The sequence below is a fragment of the Cetorhinus maximus genome, chromosome 22 (assembly GCF_964194155.1).
Source record: "Cetorhinus maximus chromosome 22, sCetMax3.hap1.1, whole genome shotgun sequence".
NCBI classification, from domain to species: domain Eukaryota; kingdom Metazoa; phylum Chordata; class Chondrichthyes; order Lamniformes; family Cetorhinidae; genus Cetorhinus; species Cetorhinus maximus.
The window spans coordinates 28,261,787-28,287,101 of NC_135900.1; the positions used below are offsets into that span (position 1 = coordinate 28,261,787).

At 40.9% G+C, this 25,315-nt stretch overlaps 1 protein-coding gene across 2 annotated transcripts in view; it reads left to right on the top strand.

Annotated features, from left to right (window-relative positions):
* The window catches only part of nup107 (nucleoporin 107), a 53,904-nt gene that overhangs the window by 5,893 nt on the left and 22,696 nt on the right, over nucleotides 1-25,315 (top strand). For both annotated transcript variants that reach the window (XM_078567989.1, XM_078567990.1), the window contains exons 4-9: nucleotides 772-878; nucleotides 2,537-2,681; nucleotides 4,841-4,944; nucleotides 9,143-9,270; nucleotides 17,799-17,847; nucleotides 21,789-21,860. In XM_078567989.1, the coding sequence (XP_078424115.1) occupies nucleotides 772-878; nucleotides 2,537-2,681; nucleotides 4,841-4,944; nucleotides 9,143-9,270; nucleotides 17,799-17,847; nucleotides 21,789-21,860 (605 nt within the window). The remainder of the gene's footprint in view (nucleotides 1-771; nucleotides 879-2,536; nucleotides 2,682-4,840; nucleotides 4,945-9,142; nucleotides 9,271-17,798; nucleotides 17,848-21,788; nucleotides 21,861-25,315) is intronic.

The following is a 25,315-nucleotide window of genomic DNA, read 5'->3' on the forward strand; positions in this document are numbered from 1 at the left end:
TTACCTGTAGCTGTACCCTGCGTGCTGCTGGCCAATGCACCACACACGTGGTTCCCCCTGGCCTCCCCCCCGACCCCGCACCCCAGATGCACCAACCAGATTTTGAACTATGTTAGTCAACGTTATGTTCCACATGTATTCAGTAAAGGATGCACAGGAATTTGCTCCAATTAAATATTAGGAAGATCAACAACATTATCTTCATTCCCTGCCATAAACTCCATTTGCTAGCCACCAATTCAAACCCTCCTGACCACAGTGGCTGAGCCAGACTGTTCTTTAACCTTAGTGTCCTTTGTCACACTGAGATTAGCTACCAACCCCATATCCTCTCCATCACCAAGACTGCCTACTTCCACCTCTGTAACATTACCTATCTCCATCCTTGTCTCAGCTAATTTGCTGCTGAAAACTTCACCTGTGCCATTGTTGCCTCTAGACTTAACTACTCCAATCATCTCCTCCCACAGTATACCCTTCATAGACTTGAGTTCACCCAAAACTTGCTGCCTGTGTCCTAACTTGCACTAAGCCCTGTTCATGCATCATCCCTATGCTCACTGACGTACAATTGATAACAGTTCAGCAAAGCCTCGATTTTAAAATTCTTATCTTTTCAAATCCCTCTGTTACCTTTCGCCTCCCTACCTTTGTAATCTTCAATTCTGGCCTCTATTGCACCACAAAACTACTTAAATTCGAGAGTATAGAGAATGTAAAATGCAAACATTAGTGCTTGTTATTGAAATTAATTGCTTGCTTGCATTACAGATACACCACAGACTAGAGTCTGTCCTGTAAAACAATCTGATGTGTCTGCTATTTTAGGATCAATTAGACCATCTCTACTGGTACCCACAACACCAGAGATGCCTCTGGTAAGAACCAAACATTACTTCCAAATTTTATTAAATATTTTTCTTCTTTTGAAGCAAAGTCAGGAATGGAAATGGATGCACTAATATGTATCGAAGGTTTATAAAAATACCAGATGTTTGCTTTATTGTATAGATCCTTAAAAGAAAAATCTGCCAATGATTTTTTATAAAGCAGGGAATTTATGCATTAGTGTATCTTCAATGGCCTTAAGTTGACTGGTTATTTTATGTAATTATTTTAATGTAAGAATTCTATTTTGAAAGCTCCAGTTAACAGTCTAATTAATATTTGTATAATCAACTTTTAATTAACAACAAAATGTCTGGTTCACTTGGCTTTCTGGCTGTAGACAAAGTGGAGTCAGGTGATGCTTTTCAATGGTAGTCTAAAGCTGGAATTCAGGATGCTGACGTGCAGCAGTGCCTGACTCTTAAAGGTTAGGAATTAACCGGCTTTGGGGTTTCTGCATCATGTTTCTGATGTGATTAATTTCCTAATTGGCCTGGATTTTGCAGTCACTGCAAAGGAGTGTCATTCACTGTTCCCCTGGCTGACAACTGTGTACAAAGATTTGAGTGGCTTTGGGGTGGACACTCCCTCTCATTGGACATCTGTTCCAACTGAGCTGTGCAAGAAATAGAGATGCTCTTCAACCTTATTGAATGAAGAATTTTACTTAACTATGCAGAGTACAAACCAGGAAATATAAATTAGATTTAAATAATGTACAGAAAACAAAATGAAGATTGAGAAATACTAAAGGGATTGAGAGAGAGAAAGAGACATGAGACAGAAAAAGCCAGCATTTTTGTTCAGAGGGAATAAAACTCCATAATTCTCAAATTAATTTTAGGACCAAATAAATTCAATAAATTAATTATCACATCATGCCGTTAAAAACTTACTTACATCAGAATGCATAAGCCCTTCTCTTCAGTCATTTTTAGAGCAGAGCTAGTGGGCAGGTTCAGGCTGTGGCATTAGGGTTAGGGTTAGGATCAATGTTGAGTCTATCAGTGAGGACTGTACACCCAATGGAGGAGCAGGGTATCTCTGATAGCAACTTATGATTTCTAATGTTTAACTGCGCCTGCGCAGATTCCAGAAGTTGCTGTCAAATTTACCTTGTAGAAATGACAAGCACTGATAACCTCACCGTTATTATTATAGAAAACTTTGAGTCAAAGGTTTGGATATATTTGGTGGTCAATGCACATTGATGATGTTGATGTATCATATGCTTCATGAGTGACAAGCACGAATAAGACACTGGTTAAGTGCCTATGCATTATATTTCTACTTTGTTTTCCATTAAGAAAAAAAATTCATAAACAAATAGAAATCAAAGTCCTGTTCTTGTCTATCCTTCTGAATGACATGGTTGTGGTCATTTGTAGGGATATCAGTGTACGTCTTCCTTGGCCTAACAGGAGGAACACTTAATCTGACTGGTCTAAGTATATTAAACCAGCTAGTTTTCACAGCAAATAACCTGGTGGTGAGATGCAGTTTACCTGCTTTTGAGCTGTATTAAATGAATGGAATTATAACTATCCTTACTACCAGTTAAAGTTCTGTGTTGCCATACTGGTCAGCAAGAAAGATGATTTAAAAATTGCTTTCTGTTTATCTAACTCTTTTAAAACTTTTTATTTAGAAATATTTTCCAGAAGATGAGACTGATTCACCTGGTTTCACTCGCCAGAGGATTAGTTTGAAATCAGCAATTGAAACAGGAAGTTTTTCAGAGGACATAACTCTTAGTGCAGTCATGTTAAGGGAGGATGACCCAGGATTAACTGGTAAGAAATAGGCTTGGTCATAAACTTGCATGTTAGTGTTGAAGCATCAAAATGTTTGTTAATAGGGCCTGGTGGCCTAGCCAATGGAAGCCTCCATTCTATTTTAAGGGCCCAAGATCCTGAGGGGTCTTGACAAGGTGGATGTGAAAAGAATGTTTCTTGTTGTGGGAGAGCCTAGAACTACGGGCCACTGTTTAAAAATAAGGGCCACCCAATAAAGACAGAGATGAGAAATATTTTCCCTGAGGGTCGAGAGTCTTTTGAACTCTCTTCCTCAAAAGGCAGGGGAAGAAGAGTCTTTGAATATTTTTAAGGCAGAGGTAGATAGCCTTTCACCACATTACTTATTAAGAATCTATTGGGGGTAGGGGGGAATGTGGAGTTGAGGTTACAGTCAGATCAGCCAAGATCTTATTGAATGACGGAGTAGGTTCAAAGGGCCAAGTGGCCTAATCCTCCTAATTCGTATATTCCAGTGAAATGAGTTTTACTAGTCTCAACCCACCATTGACCTGGTATGGAATTATTAGTTCAGATCTTGAACATTGCATCTTGAGTTACTGAAATAGAGAGAGAAATGTATCAGGGTCACTGTGTTCACTGTACTACACCAGATTCTCAATATATAATCCTTGCATGGCATTTTCATTGTAGCTGTCCAGCCTTAGAGTATGTAATGATTTAGCATGTTTAGACAGTGTATTTTAATTCTTGGCAGGTCCTGAGGATGTATTAGCTAAAGTTCAGTTAGGATTGTACATTAATCACTAGTTTACTAATTTTCACTTCACGCATGGTGCTGTTTCATGATCAATGGAAAATTAGTTTGAGCAATCGTGCGATCCTTGTAACAAGATGAATGTACTTGGAGCAAAAGCCTTAAACTCTTCCTTTAATACAAAAGATTGAGTAGCCTTCAGAATTGGCAAGTTTTGTCTAACTTAAGTATTGCAATTACCTATTTATCTGGAAAACTTGCTGGTGTAAAACCAAGGGGAGACTGGTGTAGTGGTCAAGTCACTGGACTAGTAATCCGGAGGCCAAGACTAATGCTCCGAGGACGTGGGTTTAAAGCCCACCATGGCAGCTGGTGGTATTTAAATTCAATTAATAAATCTAGAATTGAAAGCTAGCTAATGGTGACCATGAAGCTATCATCAGTTGTCATAAAAATCCATCTGATTCACTAATGTCCTTTAGGGAAGTAAATCTGCCATCTCTACTTTGTCTGACCTACATGTGAATCCAGACCCACAGCAATGTGGTTGACTCTTAACTGCCCTGTAAAATGGCCTAGCAAGCCCTTCTGTTCAAGAGCAATTAGGGATTGGCAACAAATACTAGCCCTGCCAGCGATGTCCACATCCCATGAAAGAATAAAAAAAATGAACAATTAAATGTTCAAAAAAACATGGACAGTGGATTGGAGTAATAAAGACTTGGTACTAGATAAATTCAAATTGTTTTGTGTGGGTCCTCTTGATGAACCTAAGCATGAAAATTTGAAAATTGCAGCTATGAGAAAAGATTGGATAGGCTAGGGTTGTTTTCCTTGGAACAAAGAAGGCTGAGGGGTTGACTTAATTGAGATGTACAAGATTGAGGGGCCTAGAGAGAGGAGACAGGGAAGCCCTGTTTCCCCTAGCAGAAAGGTCAATTACCAGAGGACACAGATTTAAGGTGGTTGGTAGAAGGATTAGAGGGGACATGAGGAAAAACTTCTTCACCCAGAGGGTGATGGATGTCTGGAATTTGCTACCTGGTTTGGTGATGGAGACAGAAACCCTCCACTCGTTCCACTCGTTTAAAAGGTACCTGGATCTGCACCTGAACTCCATGAACAAAATTTTTATGAAAAAGAATCAGCCCTTATAGTCCATTCTATCTTCTGATTTCTGCTTCCTTTTAAAGACTAAACAATACATCATTCAATTAAAAATTAAATGTTTAATATTTGTAAAACAAAGTGTTTAATGAATGTTAGACTTTCCAGTAGTATTGTGCAAATAAAACGAGACAACCAACTTAGGAATCAAAATCTGAAGGTATTTGGTGACGGCAGCAATATAATTTGCACCTAGATTTACAATGTGTCTCATGTATTTTATCATTCAAAATCTAACAACACCTTCCAAGTTTTGTAACTTTGTTTTTGACAGCTTCTGCCAGCCTGTTTCCAAACTTCTTGGAATCTTTCCTGAAACATTCATCAAGTGCTATCTTTGACCTGATAGAATCTTATGAAGCCAATTGCAAGGAACAGGTAAGATTTTTAAAACCTGGCTTCTGCAACTAGTCTTTTTTTTGTGGAGTAATAGCTTCTATTTTTTAAATCATGTAAATTAGGATAATATATTCTTGTGTCTGAGAATGCTTCATATCTCCCTAAGCCAAATCAGCTATAATCCTCTTTGAAATCTTGGTGCTGCAATGAAGTTGATTGGTGTAACCTGGAATAAAAACAGAAATGCTGAACAATTTGGGCACTATCTGTAGAGAAAGAATAGTTATTAACTTTTCAGATGGAGGATAAAAGGCGACTGAAACATTAAGGGCGGAATCGTCCCAGATTTGCACTATGTGCGGTAGTGGGTGGGAAAAAGACATTTTACCCACCGGCCGCAATGGCAGCTTTTCATGCCATAAGGTCCCAATCCCGCCTCATTAATCGTGCATTCCTGGGAAACACACCATTTCAATGACGGACACTGATTCACCTGCCACGTTGTCATGTTGCCGCTTCACACGGGGCGCCACATTTAAAGTGACCGCATGTATACCTCTCAGTGCTTCCAGCCCAGGACTCCTGCAAAGATGGCTGCAGCGCCCCTCCCCACTGGTTTAGTGACACTCCGTCAAGCGCCTTTTGGACACCGTGGAGGCCCACCGAGATGTCCTGTATCCCCGCTCTGGCTGCATGAGGGGCAGCAACATTACCACTCCAGCTTAGTAGGCGATGGCAATGGTGATTAGTGCCAATGCTGCACAGAAGAGGTTGGCCATTCAGTGCAGATAGAGGATGAATGATCTCATCCATGCCACCAAGGAAAGGCAACCATCTCATCACCCTAAACTCTCTCACTCAAGCCTATTAGACATCTCGCTCACTGCCAGCTCAAGGGACATCACCACTCACACGCACCCTCACATCTCCATCTGGCCTGATCTCCTCTGGAGACTGCCCCTCACCATCTTGAGGCCACTTGCACAGATCAACTTGTGCTCCCACACACTCCCTGGAATACCCCACTCCCCCCAGTACAGCCCTTGCCCTGCAGGCTCTTCCCTTGCCTGAGGCCGCTTCTTCCCCCTTCTCCAAGCAAGCCCTAGCCCTACAGCTGTTGAATAGCCACCCTGCCTTATGGCTGGTCTGGTGGTATAGACTTGCCCACGAGTGCCCCTAAATGCGATGTGATGTTGTTTGCGAAGCCTGGCACTGATGGCTGCAAGTGCTGCCCAAAGGTAGGCAAACAAACCTTGAAGTCCCGAGCAAAGTGCAGCTCATCAGGTGCAAGTCGCTTATGTATAGTGATGTGCTTGGATGATCTAGTGTTGGGGGATGATTCCGGCGAGCTGAGCTTATAATAATATGGAATTACGATGAAGTTCTTGCGTCTGACGGCAGAAAACATGGCCTGCCATTGATGGACAGAGTGCACTGTTGCAGATGGTTTCACAACGTCGTGAAACCGATTTTTGATGATCTCGCCATATTGTCCGCTCGCTGCCAAACACACCTGCCAAAGGGCATGGAAAATTCCGTCCTGAGTCTGTTTCTGTCTCCAACCAAGGTGTTATATGGAACGATTATCAAACAAAATTTAACACTGATCCATTTAAGGGAAATTAAGACAGGTGACCAAATGCTTGTTTGTAGATTTTTGGGGCATCTTGGAGGAGAAGTGAAAGAGAGAGGGGTTTGGAGAATGGATTCTGAGGTTTGGAGCCTGGGCAACTGAAGCCACAACTGCTAATTTGTCTATGTCCAGGCAGTGTTTTTATTTTTGAAGACTAATAGCACAAATAATCAAACCAAGTAGGAATTTATATTTTGCCAGTGGCTGAAGGGTTGATAACAAGAAGGCTCAGATTTAAGGTGATTGGCAAAACACCAGAGGTGACCCAAGAAAAAGCTTTTTTAACAGTAGTTAGGATTCGTAGAGCTCTGCTTGATAAGGTGATTGCTACAGATTCAGTAGTAGCTTTCTAAATGGATTTGGATAATACATGAATGATAAAAAGTGCAGAGAAATGGGGAGAGCTCCACAGAGTGGAATTAACTGATTGCTCTTTGAAGCAGCCTGGCACAAACTCAATGAGCCGAATGGCCTCCTTCAGTCTATACTACTCAAACTCTAGGATGCATAGATGCTGCCTGACCTGAGCATTTCCAGTATTTTCTGTTTTTATTTCAGATTTGCAACACCCACAATATTTTGATTTTGTGTAAGTGTATCCTTAGGTTGTCAGTATTTTTCCTTTTCTTTGAACCCACTGTCACATATGATTTTCGGCAAAAATGATTTAGAAAATAGTTGTATTTAAAATTTGGGGTTTTAAAGCAGGTGTATTTATACCAGATTTTTAAAAACACAACTGAAAAACAGACTGGAGGCGGGTACGTGCAAAAGACAGAAATATACTACTCCGATCATGAGGTCTTTAGTTAGATAGTGGGCATTATCGAACAGAGTCCTAACTACATCGTACATTACCCTACGATACGTTGAAGCTGATAGTAGGCAAGATACGTTGCAGTTTTTATTGAAGCTATATCAATCTTTAATTTGAGTGTTAGCAGATTTGGATGTCAATTCTTTTATTATTCAACAAAATGCATCCTTTTATATTCCTCCCTAGTCACCTCGTTATTTAGTTCTGGGCAATACTGGCAAAGCTATATTATTACTTATCCTCAGTTGCCCTGAGAAGGCAGTTGTCTTGAAGCACTGCAGTCTTTGTTGTGTGATACTCCCTCAGTAGTGTTAGGTAGTGACAGTCACAGTTGTAGAAAAATCATATCTGCTTGCCTCTTGGCTGGAAAATAAGGAAAGCTGCAGCATGCAGTTAGAAGGGAAACAAAAAACTGAAATAGTTTGAAAATTATTCGAAATAAGAGGGGGGAAATTTGTACTGAGAAGTTGCTTCTATTATAATTTATGAAGGGTTGGAATTGTTAATATCTTGTTATTTTTCAAGGAGTTGACTGTTTAACAAGCAGATAATGGGTATGAATAGAATTGGTGTGCAAACCAAGGTTGGTCCAGAACTTGCCATTTGTGTGTGGATTTAAGTTTTGACTATCTCCTTATTCTCCTATATTTCACTTTTTTTATAGGTGATCTGAGCTGACATTTGCAATTTAAAAAAAAGTGGTGAACTAGTGTACTATACATCAGAGTTTTAAATAAAAATACTCCACTGAAAGGTGAATACCTATCATATAGTTTTTAATTCTTCAATAGGAGAAAAAATTGCATACACCAAACCATATATAGGTCAGGCTAAAACTATGAACTGGATTTAATTGAAAAATATTCACACAAATAAAATAAACTAACAGACAATTATTAATGCGCTTATAACTTAAACTGTTTCAGAAATCAGTGTAACAAAATGTCTGAATTCAAAGTCATTTTACTGAATCTTTTCATCATTCTTGTGGAATGAACTGAACAACCTAGGGCTCTTATTCAGATAAATTTCTCACGAGGTTGCTGATCAATATTTTATCTATCGGGCATATAAAATGTGAACTGCCAATTCCTGGCATTGGAATGGGTTTAAATATTCTAACAATCAGTTGACATAACGAACAGCTTGGTCGTAAGCAACCGTTACTTGCTTCAGAATGAAAAACTTGCTACATTAGCATCTCACAATCCTGAGGTATTAAATCAAAATTTCTCAACCTCTAGGACTCAATCTACAATCAACAAGAAAAATAGAGGCAACTTTAACTTTAGAACATCTGTTTGTGTATTTGTTTCACTTTCCTGCACACAGAATGAATCTGTGCAGAGTACTGTTAACATAAATCTTAGTTAAGAAATTTACAATATTTGGCTTTGCTAATTCAAACTAAATTATATAATGCAGAAATACTTTAATATGCAGTTTGGAGCTGGCATCTCAGATATTCAAAGCTATAATGGGAATTAATTGCACTTATAACAACCCCAGTTGCCTGAAGAAGTCACACAGACTCGAACTGTTAACTGTTTCTCTCTCCACAGATGCTGCCAGACCTGCTGAGTTTTTCCAGCATTTTCTTTTTTATGACTGGTTGTTCTGACTAAATAGTGGCACAAATATATGTGCCATATTCAAGGAGAAATCCAGTCTTGTATAATTTTACTGTATTGGTTCTACTCTGTACTAAAGCAGTTGGGTATTATTGTGTAATAATTTCTTTAAAACAAAACATGAAGCAAACCGTTCTGACTGTTCAATTGTTTCAGGTAAATGTACTTCAGAAGATTGTGAACCGTGCTACTCCTGGACAGCAGAAATTTTCAAAAACAGCTAGTGTTCTCTGGTTTCTTCAGCAAGAAATGGTCACCTGGCGTTTAATTGGATCTCTTTACAGGTACAGCATTCAATTTTAGTACAAAACTGTTAGAAACAGGGTAAATTGAGTTTTTATATTGTGGATGCATCATATCCCTCATTGACTGCACAAGTTCGTGTTGTCATTTTGCACTTTTAAATTTGTGGCATTTTACCATGAGATGAGGTGAGAATGGCTGCCCTTGACATCAAGGCAGCATTTGACTGAGTGTGGCACCAAGGAGCCCTGGCAAAATTTAAGTCAAGGGGAATCGGTGGGGGTGTGGGGGACTCTCCACTGCTTGGAGACATACATAGCACAAAAGAGATGCACACAAAGATATGCATTAGGAGCAGGAGCCTACCCTGCCATTTGATAGGACCATGGCTGAACCTATTATGGCCTCAACTCTACTTTCCTGTCCATCCCCTGTAACCTTTGACTCTCTTGTTAATCAAGAATCTCTCAAACTCAGCCTTAAAAAAATATTCAATGACCCTGCCCCCAGTACTCTCTAGGGAAGAGAATTCCACGTGCTAACGCCAGAGAAAAAAAACTCCTCACGTCTGCCTTAAATGGGAGACCCCTTATTTTTAAACTGGCCCTAGTTCTATTATCTCCCACAAGCGGAAACATCCTCTCAGCAGGCCCTCTGTCAAGTTCTCCAGGATCTTATATGTTTCAATAAGATGACCCCTCATTCTCCTAAACTCCAATGGATACAGGCCCAACCTGCCTCATAAGGCCTTCATCCCACAAATGAACCTTCTCTGAACTAATGCAGTTATACCCATCCATTTTGGTAAGGGAACCAAAACTGTATACAATACTCCAGATGTGGTCTTACCAATGCCTTGTACAACTGTAATAAAACTTTCCTACTTTTATACTCAGCTCCCCTTACAGTAAGCACCAACATTCTATTTGCCCTCCTAATCACTTAATCTGCAAATCAACTTTTTGTGATTCATGTACCAGGGCACCCAGGTCCCTCTGTACTGCAGAGTTCTGCAATCACTCTATTTTAAATAATATACTGATTTTTCTATTCTTCCTGCTAAATTGGACGAGGCCACATTTTCCTGCATTGCACTCCATCCGTCAAATTTTTGCACACTCACTTAACCTAACATATCCCTTTGCACACTCCTTATGTCCTCTTCACACCCTACCCACCTACCTGTTTTTTATGTCAACAGCAAATTTAGCAACTACATATTCCATCCCTTCAAGTCATTGTTATAGATTGTAAATAGTTGAGGCCCCAGCATTGATCCTTGTGGCACTCCACTACTTATAGCTTGCCAACTCGAAAATGACCCATTTATCCTTATTCGCTGCTTCCTGTTAGCTAGCCAATCCTTATGCAAGCTAATGTGTTACCCCCTACACCATGAGCTTTGATTCTGTATGGTAACCTTTGATGTGGCATCTTATCCAATGCCTTTTGGAAATTCAAGTATACCACGTCAACAGTTTCCCCTTATTATTCATGTTGCTTGTTACTTCCTCAGACATGATTTCTGTTTCATAAAACAATGTTGATTCAGCCTGACTGTATTAAGATTTTCTAAGTGCTCTGCTATAAACTGCTTAATAATAGATTTGAGCATTTTCCCTATGACAAATGTCAGGCTCACTGGCCTGTAGTTTCTGCTTTCTGTCTACCTTGTTTCTTGAACAGAAGAGTTACACTTTCCAATTTGATTTTCCAATCTGCTGGGACCTCTCCAGAATCTATGGAATTTTGGAAAATTACAACCAATCCATCTATTACTGCTCCCACCTCTTTTAAGACCCTAGGATGCAGGCCATCAGGTCCTGGGGCTTGTCAGATTTTCATTCTAATAATTTTCTCCGTACCTTTTCCATGGTGATTGTAATTGTTTTGAGTTCCTCCCTTTTATCTCTTGATTTACAAGTATTTCTGGGATGTTAATTGTCTTCTACAGTAAAGACAGCCGCAACATCTGTTCAACACTTCTGCCATTTCCTTATTTTCCATTATGAATTTCTCGGACACTCACTCTAGCGGACCAGCGCCCGCTTGAATCACTCTTTTCCTTTTTAAATACTTGTGGAAACTTGTACTATCTGTTTTCATATTTCTAGCCAGCTTTCTCTCATGCTCTTAATTTCTCTCTCATTTTTTTAGTCATTCTCTGTAGATTTTTAAACTGTCCAATCTTTTGACCTACCACCAATCTTCACAGAATTATATGCTTTCTATTTCAATTTGATACTACCTTTAACTTCCTTATTTGGCCATGGGTACATCCTTCTAGAATCTTTCTTTCTTGCTGGAATAGATCTTTGAGTGTTATGAAATATCTCCTTAAATGTCTGCCACTGCATCTCTATTGTCCTACCCTTTAACTTAATTTCCCAGTTCACTTTAGCCAGCTCTGTCTTCATACCCTTGTAATTGCCTTTATTTAAGCTTAAAACACCAGTCTTAGACCCTCTCTTTTCCTCAAACTGAATGTGAAATTCAATCATGTTATGATCACCTAGGGGTACCTTTACTATGAGGTAATTAATTAATCTTGTCTCATTGTACATTACCAGGTCTAGAATAGCCTGCTCTCTGGTTGGCTCTAGGATGTCCTTTTCTAAGATATTGCCCAAAAACACTCTATGAATTTATTTTCCAGGCTACCTTTGCCTATCTGATTCATCCAATCTATATGCAGATTAAAATTACCCATGATTATTGTAGTACCTTTCTTACAAGCCTCCATTATTTCTTCCTGTATACTCCGTCCTACAGTTTGGTTACTGTTAAGGGACCTATAAATTTCCTGCTTCCTACCTTTACTATTTCTTACCTCGACCCAAACTGATTCTACATCTTGATCTTTAGAACCAAGGCCATCTTTCACTATCGTAGTTGTATCATCCTTAATTAACAGGTACACCACCACCTTCCCTAGCTACCTGTCCTTCTGAAACGTCAAATACCTTTGAATATTCAGGCCCCAGCCTTGGCCACCTTGCAGCCACGTCGTTGTAATGGCTATCAGATCACACATATTTATTTGTATTTGAGCTGTCAATTCATCTGTTTTGTTACGAATACTATGTGCAATCAGATATAGAGCCTTTAGTCCTGTCTTTTCACTGTTTTTGCCAGCTCTGGCCTTATCCGCTGGTGCACCCGTAAGTTTGTGTGCTGTGTTCCTATTGCACTATTGCCTTGATCTTTCCCATTAATCCATCACATCCTCCCTCATGTGATCTCTTCCCCCAATATTTAGTATAAAGCCCTCTCTACTGCCCTAGTTATACAACTCGCCAGAACACTGGTCTCAGCACAATTCAGGTGAAGACCATCCCAAGGATACAGCTCCCACTTTCCCCGTTACTAGTGCCAGCACCCCTCAAATCAAAACCCATTCTCCCCATACCAATTTTTGTGACATGCATGCAACTCCCTAATCTTATTTATCCTATGCCAATTTGCACGTAGCTCAGGTAATAGTCCAGAGATTATTGCCTTTAAGGTTCTGTTTTTTAATTTAGCACCTAGCTTTTCATATTCAAAGCAAAACCTCTTTCCTAGTCCTACCTATGTCATTGAAACTGACTTGGACCACAGCAGTTGGATCCTCCTCTTCCACTTCAAGCTCTTCTCCAGCCCCGAGCAGATATCTCATTCCTTGACACTGGGTAGGCAACATAGTGGTCTGGTCTCGTGTTCTTGGCTGCAGGGAACTGTGTCAATCCCCCCTGACTATACTGTCCCTTACTATCATTAACATTCCTATTTACTGCCCCTGCTTGAATGGCTTCCGTGCCATGGTCACTTTGTTCATGCACCTTGCAGCTCCAGCTCTCATTCATACAAGTCGAAAGAACCTTGAACTCATTGGACAATTGCAAGGGTTAAGGCTCTTGCACTCCTGCCTCTTGATCTGCTTACATGCCTCACTTGCAGTGATACCCTCCTGTCGCTGACCACTGACTAGATCAAAAGACCATAGCCTAAGGGCTGTGACTGCCTTCTGGAACAAAGTGCCAAGGTAACTTTCACCCTCCCTGATGCATTGCAGTGTCTGTAGTTCGTCCTCCAGCTCATTGACTCTGAGCTGAAGCTCCTTGAGCCAAAGCCACTTGCTGCAGGAATGGTTGCCATGGATCATGCAGGTGTCCACAGACCCCGCGTACTGCAGCAGCAACACATCACCTGCTTTACCATCCTTTTGTGTTTTAATTATTTTCGTCAGTTTTTAAATTATATTTAATACCTTTCCTCACCATTTAGGTTTAAATTAGTACAGTAATACTTTAAGTGGTAAGTTTATTGTAAAACAGTAGACTCACCAGCTTCTCCTACTGTCGCTTAATTAATTGTAAGGAGCTAATTAATGTTTATTTGAAAATGCAAATGTTTCTAATTTCCAGTTCTTTACACACAAGCCCCAAGAGCACTTACTCACCAACAAATCGACTTGAGGTTTTTCTGAGATGTCACTGTTAACTTTTTTTTGAACCCCGAGTGCACCCGGACTCCCCGCATTCCCCCCCCCGCCAGTCTGTGTTCCTCCCACAGGTCTGCTTCCCTCCCTGGGTGGTTGTGGCTGTTGAAGGACAATCATCTCAGTCCCACTACATGGCTGCAGTAGTTTCTCAGGATAGTGTCTTAGGCTCAACTGTCTTCAGTTGCTTCATCAATGACCTCTCCTTCACCATAAGGTCAGAAGTGGGAATGTTCACTAATTGTATAATGCGCACTGTTCATGACTCAGAAACTGAAGCAGTCCATGTGCATGTGCAGCAAGACCTGGACAATATTCGGGCTTGGGCTTATGTGATGAAACTTTGAGGCCAGGAACTCCAGTTACCAGAGGACCTCAGCCCTCCTGCGCATTTGTTGGCTGGGAAAGGGCCGCACATGCGCAGTTTGTTGATTTCACCTTCAGGTTGGAAACTTGTGTGTAGATGCAGAGGCTGTGCGAAGGGTTTTGAATGGATATTTTGTCTCCGTGTTTACAAAGGAAAGGGAGGATGTAGATATAGTAGTCCAGGAGGAACACTGCGAGATATTGGACAGGATAGTCAAAAAGAGAGAGGAAGTACTCGAAGGGCTGAAAGACTTGAAAGCGGATAAGTCACCAGGGCCAGATAGATTGTTTCCGAGGCTGCTGAAGGAAGTCAAGGAGGAGATAACAGATGCTCTGAGGATGATTTTCCAATCTTCACTAGATACAGTGGAGGTACTGGAGGACTGGAGAAATGCGAACGTAGTTCCATTGTTTAAAAAGGGATCAAAGGAAATGCCAAACAATTATAGGCCAGTTAGTCTTACATCGGTGGTGAGCAAATTAGTAGAATCAATCCTGAGAGATAGGATTAACTGTCATGTGGAAAGGCATGGACTAGTTAGGGATGGTCAGCATGGATTTGTTAAAGGAAGGTCTTGCCTCACAAATTTGATTGAATTCTTTGAGTAAGTGACAAGAAGGATTGATGATGGTAGTGCAGTGGATGTTGTGTACATGGATTTTAGCAAGGCATTTGATAAAGTCCCACATGGCAGATTGGACAGGAAAGTAAAAGCACATGGGATTCAGGGTAATGTGGCAAACTGGATAAAAGGTCGGCTTTGTAACAGGAAACAAAGGGTAATGGTCGATGGATGCCCTTGCGAATGGAAAGTTGTCTCGAGTGATGTTCCACAGGGCTCAGTGTTGGGACCCTTGTTATTTGTGTTATATATTAATGATTTGGACAACAACGTGGGGTGTACGATTAGGAAATTTGCAGATGACACAAAGATTGGCCGAGTAGTGGATAGTGTAGAGGATAGGCATAATCTCCAAAACGATATAGATGGGTTGGTGGAGTGGGCGGTAAAGTGGCGGATGGATTTTAACATAGAGAAGTGTGAGGCCATACATTTAGAGAGGTCAAATAGTTACAGGGATTATACAATAAATGGGAATATACTAAGAGGGGTAGATGAAGTGAGAGATCTTGGCGTACAAGTACACAGGTCCCTGAAGGCAGCGGTTCAAGTAGACAAGGTTGTAAAGAAGGCATATGGAATGCTCTCCTTCATTGGCAGAGGTATAAAATATAAAAGTAAGGATATAATGTTGGAATTGTATAAAACTGGTGAGGCCACAACTGGAGTATTGTGTGCAGTTCTGGTCACCACATTACAGGAAGAACATAATAGCTCCAGAGAGAGTGCAGAGGAGGTTTACAAGAATGTTGCCAGGGTTAGTAAAGTGTAGCTACGAGGAGAGATTGGATTGGTTGGGGTTATTTTCCCTGGAACAAAGAAGGCTGAGAGGTGACTTGATTGAGGTGACTCTCTTCTCCCACTGTGAGGGATATCCAACCACCTGGACTTAAAACTCAATCATTGAGGGGAATAGATAGAGTGGACAGGGTTAAATTGTTTCCTTTGATGGAGAATCCTAGAACCAGGGGACATAGATTCAAGATAAGTGGCAGGAGGTGTAGGGGGGACATGTGGAAGAACTTTTTTACGCAGAGGGTAATGGGTGTCTGGAATTCACTGCCCAAGTTGCTGGTAGAGGCAGAAACTTTAAACTCTTTTAAAAAGTACCTGGATCTGCACCTAAAGTGCTGTAAGCTGCAGGGCTATGGGCCGGGTGCAGGAAGCTGGGATTAGAAAGGGCACCTGGGTGTCCTCGGGCTGGCATGGATAAGATGGGCTGAATGGCCGCCTCCTGTGCTGTAACTTTTCTAAGGTTCTATGGCTAGCTGTGCATATGCACAAGATGCTTTTACCTTCTTCAGGCCGGAATCCAGCCTTGTGCGCCTGCGCAGAGGAAGGAGAAGCAAAGAAGTGAAATGGTGTGAAACTGGAGGTCAGGTGACCTGAACCGGAGCACCATTAGAAGGAAGGTGTCGCAGGGAGCAGACGCGGGAAGGGGGACAGGTAGAGGTCCCAAAAGAAAGTCCCAGGCAGGGACAAAGACAGGGATCAGAAACAGGAACAAAAAAGCAGATTACTACTTAAACAGAGAACGACTGTAGAATTCCAAGGTGCAGAGGGATCTGGTTGTTCTAGTGCATAAGACACAAAAGGGTAGCATGCAGGTACACTAGGTAATTAAGAAGGCTAATAGAATGCTATCCTTTATTACAAGAAGAATTGAACATTTAGGATGTCATGCTTCAGTTATACAGGACATTGGTAAGATCACATCTCGAATACTGTGTGCAGTTTTGGTCGTCTCATTTAAGGAAGGATGCAAATGCTTGGAGGTGGTTCAGTGGAGGTTTACCTGATTAATACCTGGAATAAGCGGGCTGTCTTATGAGGAAAGGTTGGACAGACTTAAGAACATAACATAAGAACTAGGAGCAGGAGTAGGCAATTCAGCCCCTCGAGCCTGCACTGCCATTCAATATGATCATGGCTGATTGCATTTCGGCCTCAACTCCAATTTCCTGCCCTCTCCCCATAACCTTTCAACCCATTACTAATTAAAAATTTGTCTATCTCCTTAAATTTATTCAGCATCCCGGCATCCACTGCTTTCCTGAGATAGTGAATTCCACAGATTCACGACCCTTTTAAGAAAAGTAATTCCTCCTCATCTCTGATTTAAGTCTACCACCCCTTAGCCTAAAACTATGGCCTCTTGTTCTAGAATACCCCACAAGGGGAAACATCCGCTCCACGTCTACTTTGTCTATCCCCTTTAGCATCTTATATACCTCAATTAGATCTCTTTTCATCCTTCTAAACTCTAGCAAGTATAGGCCTAAATTGCTCAATCTCTCCTTATAAGACAAGACCCGCATCTCTGGAATCAATCTAGCGAACCTCCTCTGAACCGCCTCCAATGCAACTACATCCTCAAGTAAGGGGACCAAAACTGTGCAAAGTACTCCAGGTGCGGTCTCACCAATGCCTTGTACAGTTGCAACACTTAGCTATTTTTATACTATATATATATTTATTTATAGAGCGCCTTGCATAACCGCTTTTAAGTCAATACGAACATACGAAATAGGAGAAGGCGGCCATTTGGTGCCTCGCACCTGCTCCACCACTCAAGATCATGGCTGATCTGTTTGTTTCGAATTCCACATTCCCATCTACCCCGATAACTTTTGATATGTGTGTGTGTGTGTGTGTGTGTGTGTGTGTGTATATGTATGTATGTATATGTATTGTATATATGTGTGTGTGTATATATAGCTCATGAATGCAGTATAGCATATCTCTACAGATGAATAGCTAGTCATTCAGTGACAATATCTGGTATTGTAGCTATTACCATTTTCACGGTGAAAAGGTTGACTTTTAAAAAGTTGGCAGAAAAGATGAGTTAAATGTAAAGAGTGAACGTGCAAGGAAAAAAAAAACCCAGGTAAAAGAATGAGAGAATAATCTGCCTCAAACCCTCACATTTATGATTGCTACAACTTCTGACTTGCGGTCTGGATCAGTATTGCACAGAAATAATTTTGGTTCTGAGTACATTGACATATAATGGCTGTAAGAAGTTATTGCACTTTTTAAAAACAAAAGTAAATCTGCATTTTTCCTAACTGATTTTGTTTGCTATGTTATTTTATAGGGATAGGATTGAATCTGGTGTGGAAGAGGGGATGATGTTTGAAGTAGCTGTAAGTATTATTAGTTCAGAGATGTAATGAAATTATTTGTAATTGTCTAGCAAGCATATTGATTGTAAAGACTACTTGTTATTTCTTGGTTAACCTCTTTTTCCCCATGCACCAATAAGGACAGCATGGCCAAACTATAAAATTATAGGCTCACTAGCTTGACTTTAGTGATAGGCAAGTTGCTGGCAGAGACCATTAGCAATAACCATCTGCACAGAGATGGGGGTTATTGGAGACTCTGAACCAACATCTGTGATTTTTTTCCTTTGTGCTGTGCATGACCTATTAATTTATTTTAGTTTTTTTGCATGGCCAAGCTGCGTGGTAACTTTAAAGGCGCGAACTTGTGCTCGGCTTGCATGGGAACTTCCAGGTTGCTGTGTAGCTTGGAGGGAACATTGCTCTCAATCAATGTTCCCTCTAAGCTGTGCAGCTACTTTGTCACGTAACAATCATGAAGGCACCATCCAGGCTGCTTTCAAGCGGTCCCCCTTAAGATATACCATGTATTTGAGGCCGTGCAAAACAAATTAAAGGTACCACACGCTGTGCCTGTATAATTCAATGAAGAAAATTTTAGAAGGATTGTTGCTCTCAACCCTGTGTCACTTTTATGTGCATGTATTGTCTGGAACAGGTGTGTCAAACAAATGGCTGATGATACAGTTTAATACAGCTAGCATGTGTGCTGCTGAAGGTGCCATTATGTCTTGGAATGAAGCAACCCTTATAGACTTTGTACCACAGCAGCCTCTGCTTCTTCATGCACTATAGAAAGAAACTTGTATTTAAAGAAATTTTCCTCATGTTTCTTAGCTGCTCCACTTTAGACCACCGTCGAATTCAGGATCTTTCTTGGTAAATGCATGAGAAATTAAGTCGAGCATGCACCATGTAAGCTTCATTTTTCTACAAAGGCCTAAAATGGGTAGCTGAGGAAATGGTAGAGTGTTTTTCTTTTACATGATTCTTACTGTAAACTGTCATGGAGCAGGAGCTGCTGAGGTGCGAAGTTTAAAAGATACAGAACCCTCTTTACATATTTAAATTGATCCAACTCTAATTTGAGGCAGCTACTGACGATGCCTAAAAATGTTCCAAATGAATATGATAGCAGCTGTGCTATCGGTGCAGGATCTCTCGCTCAGAAATTGGTATACATGACATGCATTCTACACCCAGAAAAACTGCAGGGCACATGCCAATTTCTACCCCATTGTGTCCAGATATTTACCGCTGAATGTGGCCTCACGAAGTGTCAGGCCCACAGTGCAAATTGAATTGGACGCCTGTGATCTAGAACTACAAATCAAAAGGAAATATCTGGAATATTATTCTATACTATACTAGGTAGAGTTATGGTGAGGGGATAAAATAAGAATAGAAGAGAAATAAAACATGAAAAAATTAACAAAACTAATAATATATCAAGCTCTGAAGAAGAGTCATATGGACTCAACATTAACTCTGTTTCTCTTCTCCACAGATGCTGCCACACCTGCTGAATTTTTCCAGCATTTTCTGATTTTTATTTCAGATTTCCAGCATCTGCAGTATTTTGCTTTTAAAATAGTCATAGAGTCATAGAGGTCTACAGCGCAGAAAAAGGCCCTATGGCCCATCGAGCCTGTCAAACAAGTACCTAACTACTCTAATCCCATTTTCCAGCACTTGGCCCATAGCCTTGTATACCATGGCATCGCAAGTGCACATCCAAATACTTCTTAAATGTTATGAGGGATTCTGCCTCTACCACCCTTTCAGGCAGTGAGTTCCAGATTCCCACCACCCTCTGGGGGAAAAAGTTCTTCCTCGCATCCCCTCTAAACCTCCTGTTCCTTACCTTAAATTTATGCCCCCTGGTTATTGATCCATCCACCAAGGGGAAAAGTTCCTTCCTGTCTACCCTATCTATGCACCTCATAATTTTATACACCTCAATCATGGTACCCCCTCAATCTCCTCTGCTCCAGGGAAAATAATCCCAGTCTATCCAATCTCTCCTCATAACTAAAACTCTCCAGCCCAGGCAACATCTATATGAAATGTATTTGTAAATTCAAAAAATCAAGTATTGAAGAAGCATAATATAATGAATTAAATTTAAATTAGACAGTAGGACAATTCATTTAAATTCTGCTGCAGCTTATTTTTTCCACTCTACATAAAAGACTAAGTCTGAGAGTAAAAGCAAATTAATAACTAGACAAGATTCGAATTGTTGATGCCAGTTAAATGCATGCCTTGCTTGACACTTCTGCTTTAAGCAATAAAGTGCAATGCAGTTGTTACAACCAGGATGGGAGGAGTGCGCGAATTACCAAGCCCTGCTATTCCACAGGCTGTACCATTAATTTAAATGTTTAATTTTCTCACCAAAATGGCCAATTGTGCACCTATGCCTCTAGCACCCAGAAGAAAAGAGACATTGATCAGGCCTCTTTCAAAACTCAAAGATTAATTTATTTTAAAACACAGCTTCTTTTAACGGATTGCAAATACTGGTTAACGCACAATCTATCTTTTCCTAAAGAATTTCCCCAGTGCATGCACGCACAGATAAATAAAGGACAAACAGTCTCTCTGCAGAGATGGGCTTTGGAGGATGGGTGTTATAAAATAAAGTCTGCAGGGTCTTCATGCTGTCGACCTGGAGTTCTCTTGTGTGAAGAGGGGCAGCTGGTTCCAGTGGATGCCTGGAAGTTCTCCCCAGTAGTCTCAGCTTTGCAGGTCCAAATGCAGACTGGTTACACTCAGATGAGGGTTCTCTGGCTACAGGTTGATGGTCACCCACAATTTTAAGCAAGGTAGAGAGAGAGAACCAGTCAAGTTAGCCTCCTTTTCTCAGCTTGTTCTCCAAGACTGCCTTCAAAACAAGGAGGTTCACAACTTAAGTTTTTTCCCTCTCTCATATGATTGCTTTTTTTGTCTCCCAGCTTTTCATTAATTAAAAGTGCTTTGCAGTTCAACACAAACAGGTAACTCCTTCTCAAGTACAATATAGGCCAGGTGATTTCTTGGAAGAGGCCTACTTGTTGACTGTTCCAAGGTGACTTATGACCTTTTTAAAAAAAATTTTAAAAATACCAGGTTAGCATCTAGATGTCCAGATCATGCCAAATCCTTCTATTTTGTAAATAAAATGTCAGTCTTGACAGATATAATTCTAACACTGAATACATGAACTGCATTGCTCCTGTAGAGTGTTCCTGATTTTAAATTTAATTTTTTTGTTTGCACTAAATAGTAGCAATTGAATATTAAATAATCAGCAGTTAGTAGGTGGAGTTACAAAGTGGGAAGATTTGGGTTTATCCTTACTATCTCCAATATGACCTTCAATCTTGACCATATGGTTTTCTCTAGGTAGAAGTGTTAGAGTGGATTGATATTTCTTTTCTGGTTTATGGTCCATAATCCAGGAGGTCTAGAAGGCAGGGGAGGGACAAAAATAATTACCTTTGTGTAAGAAGCCTTTGCTTCTATTTAAGCTAAATTATTAAATTAATGATGAAATGGGTTTTTGGTTACAAAGATTATTTGTATATGGCTTAATTTTATAGAAATCTTAAATCAAGCTTAATTGTGGCACAATCTACTTGTATCAAGATTTAGTTGTACTAATTAACCACAAAGTTCACTATATAAAACTTCTTTCCATGGGTGTTGAAGGGAGGGAAGGCTCTGCGAAAACAGCTAAAAATGTTCAATCGTGGAAGATGTATTTTCTGACCTTTTTTATACTTGAAAAATATATTCTTTCTGTTGACCACTTCTGAATCCTTTCACGTGATAGGGACAAACTAATGCCCTGTCTTGTAGTAATTGAGACCCCTGGTGAAATGTGTAATGGTCTTATAGGTGGAATAATCTAGCATACGGAACATTCGGAATTTTAAAAAAAAGTAATTTATATTTCATGATAAAACATCTTTTTGCAGGCTCCGAATGCCACTGAAAAGACCATTGTAGAAATGCTTTTCCAACGGGATTCACTGATACGACAGAGCCAGGTACTATTGTGTTATTTACAAATCAGAAATGTTGTATATCACAATATTTGAAAAACTTATCCTATAACTTTTGAAGGTATTTTTTGAAAGGCTTGAATATATTTTGCACTAAATTTTCAATATAGTTAATCAGGCGTTTGGATACTGGAATGTTTTAATCCAGTTAAATAAAATGCGTCTGAAAACTTGCACCTCAGTAATGCCAAATCTGTGATGTGCACCATTAATACAGGTAGCTATGGTATGAGTGCTGTATTATTACTTGTTTAAAGCTATGATTTGCTGGGACTTCAGCGCCACTTCACTATTATACCTCGCAGATGGTAATCATAATGGCTCACCTCTATTAACATTAATGACTATTGCAAAGTTGCTGCCTCAGCTATTCATTACATTGCTTTCACTTAGAGGGAAAAGCAAAAGCGTTGGAGACAAAAGTTGTGGACATGTATTTGAATCACAGAATCACGCAGTGCAGAAGAGGCCCATTGAGTCTGCACCGATACGTGTGAAACACCTGACCTACCTACCTACCTAATCCCATTTACCAGCACTTGGCCCATAGCCTTGAATATTATGACGTGCCAAGTGCTCATCAGGTACTTTTTAAAGGATGTGAGGCAACCAGCCTCCACCACCCTCCCAGGCAGCACATTCCAGACCGTCACCACCCTCTGGGTAAAAATGTTTTTCCTCACATCCCCCCCCACCTAAACCTCCTGCCCCTCACTTTGAACTTATGTCCCCTTGTGACTGACCGTTCAACTAAGGGGGACAACTGCTCCCTATCCACCCTGTCCATGCCCCTCATAATCTTGTACACCTCGATCAGGTCGCCCCTCAGTCTTCTCTGCTCCAACAAAAACAACCCAAGTCTATCCAACCTCTCTTCATAACTTAAATGTTTCATCCCAGGCAACATCCTGGTGAATCTCCTCTGCACCTCCTCCAGTGCAATAACATCCTTCCTAAAATGTGGTGACCAGAACTGCACACAGTACTCCAGCTGTGGCCTCACCAAGGTTCTATACAACTCCAACATGACCTCCCTACTTTTGTAATCTATGCCTCGATTGATGAAGGCAAGTGTCCCATATGCCTCTTTCACCACCCCACTAACATGCCCCTCCGCCATCAGAGATCTATGGACACACACGCCAAGGTCCCTTTGTTTCTCAGAACTTCCTAGTGTCATGCCGTTCATTGAATACTTCCTTGTCAAATTACTCCTTCCAAAGTGTATCAGCTCACACTTTTCACGGTTAAATTCCATCTGCCACTTAACTGCCCATTTGACCATCCCGTCAATATCTTCCTGTAGCCCAAGACACTCAACCTCAATGTTAGCCACCTGACCAATCTTTGTGGCATCCGCAAACTTACTAATCCTACCCCCCACATAGCTATCTATGTCGTTTATATAAATGACAAATAATAGGGGACTGAGCACAGATCCCTGTGGTACGCCACTGGACACTGGCTTCTAGTCACTAAAGCATCCTTCTGACATCACCTTCTGTCTCCTACAACTAAGCCAATTATGAATCCACCTTATCAAATTACCCTGTATCCCATGTGCATTTGCTGCCTTTATAATCTCCCATGTGGGACCTTGTCAAAGGCTTTGCTGAAATCCATATAAACTACATCAACTACACTACCCTCATCTACACATGTGGTCACCTTCTCAAAAAATTCAATCAAATTTGTTAGGCATGACCTCCCTCTGACAAAGCCATGCTGACTATCCCGGAACAAACCTTGCCTCTCCAAGTGGAGATAGATTCTCTCTATTTGAGGAAGCATGTTTTATTTCCCAGGCTTTGGGAGCTTTTTCAGAGCTTCATTGGGCTCATACACACTCTTGCCTATTGACCAAAATTAACATGTAATCCTTTCCATGTTCATCCTTTGAGGCGAAAATAATCATGTTCATTATTAAGGGTTTTTGGCAGGGTTCCAGTGGATATCTAGGTAACTGCTAAGGCTGATTTGCCCCTGGAAGTTCTGCAGATTGGACAGGATACCTGAGACGATTGTGTTTTAGATGAGTTGTTGGTTCGGGATTCCTCTCCTTGCAGTTCCCTCTTCCTCTCCTTGCGTTTCTCTTTTCCTCTGATGTGTGCTTGTTTTCGAAGGAGGCTGCACCTTTTTTTTTTCATTGGTTGCACCAGGTGTAGCAATCCTGGCGATCCTCACCCAGGACTTGAAGTCAATGTCAAATCTTCTAAGTGCAACTTTCAGAGTGTCCTTATAGTACGTCCTTTGACTGCCATGAGAGTGCATCCAGACTCGGGCTCCCCATAGAAGATTCACTTTGGTAAGCAAGTGTCAGGGATCCTGGCTACATGACCAGCCCAACTCAGTTGTGACTGTCTCGATACGGTGTGGATTCTTGGCTTGCCAACAAGGGTGAGCACCTCGATATCTGGTATTTTGTCTTGCCATCTGATCTTCAGAAGCCTCTATAGGCAGCTCAAGTGAAAGTAGTTGAGCTTTGCATGATGCTGGTGTACATTCCAAGTCCTGCATTCATAGAACAGAGTGGGTAGGACTATTGCCCTTACATTTTGTTTGGTGGGCAGACTTAACTCCTCTTCATTCCTAGACTGATGTTCAAAGTCAGCTGAAGGCTACACTTGCTTTGGCAGTTCTTGCATGTATCTTGTTGAATATACTTGCCATAGAGGGAGTGCAGCGAAGGTTCACCAGACTAACCTATCCAGCTTTACCTGTCCCACCCCCCTTAAACAATATATATTTCACCACATTTTTACTTCTCTTTGGTCTGAAGAAGAGTCATACAGACTCTAAAAGTTAACTCTGTCTTTCTCTCCACAGATGCTGTCAGACCTGGATTGTTTTCCAGCAATTTTTGTTTTTGGTTCACCAGACTAATTCCTGGGATGGCAGGATTGTCGTATGAGGAGAGATTGGGTTGACTAGGCCTGTATTCACTGGAGATTAGAAGAATGAGAGGGGACCTCATTGAAATGTATAAAATTCTGACAGGACTGAACAGATGCAAGGATGATGTTTCCTCTGGCTGGGAGGTCTAGAACAAGGGGTCACAGTCTCAGGATACGGAGTAGGCCATTTAGGACTGAGATGGGGAGAAACTTCTTCACTGAAGGTGGTGAACCTGTGGAATTCTCTACCACAGAAGGAGGCCAAGTCACTGAATATTTTTAAGAAGGAAATAGTTAGATTTCTAGACTCTCAAAAGCGTCAAGGGTATGAGGAGAGAGCAGGAGTATGGTATTGAGATAGAGGATCAGCCATGATATTGAATGGTGGAGCAGGCTTGAAGGGTCAAATGACCTACTCCTATTGTCTATTTTTCTATATTGTCGGTGTAGACAGCTCAAGAGAGTGTGCTGTCAAAATAAATGAACTTGTCCATTGCTGACAGGCTCTGGTCATGAACAGAAACCTTTGACTTGAGATAGGGCTTT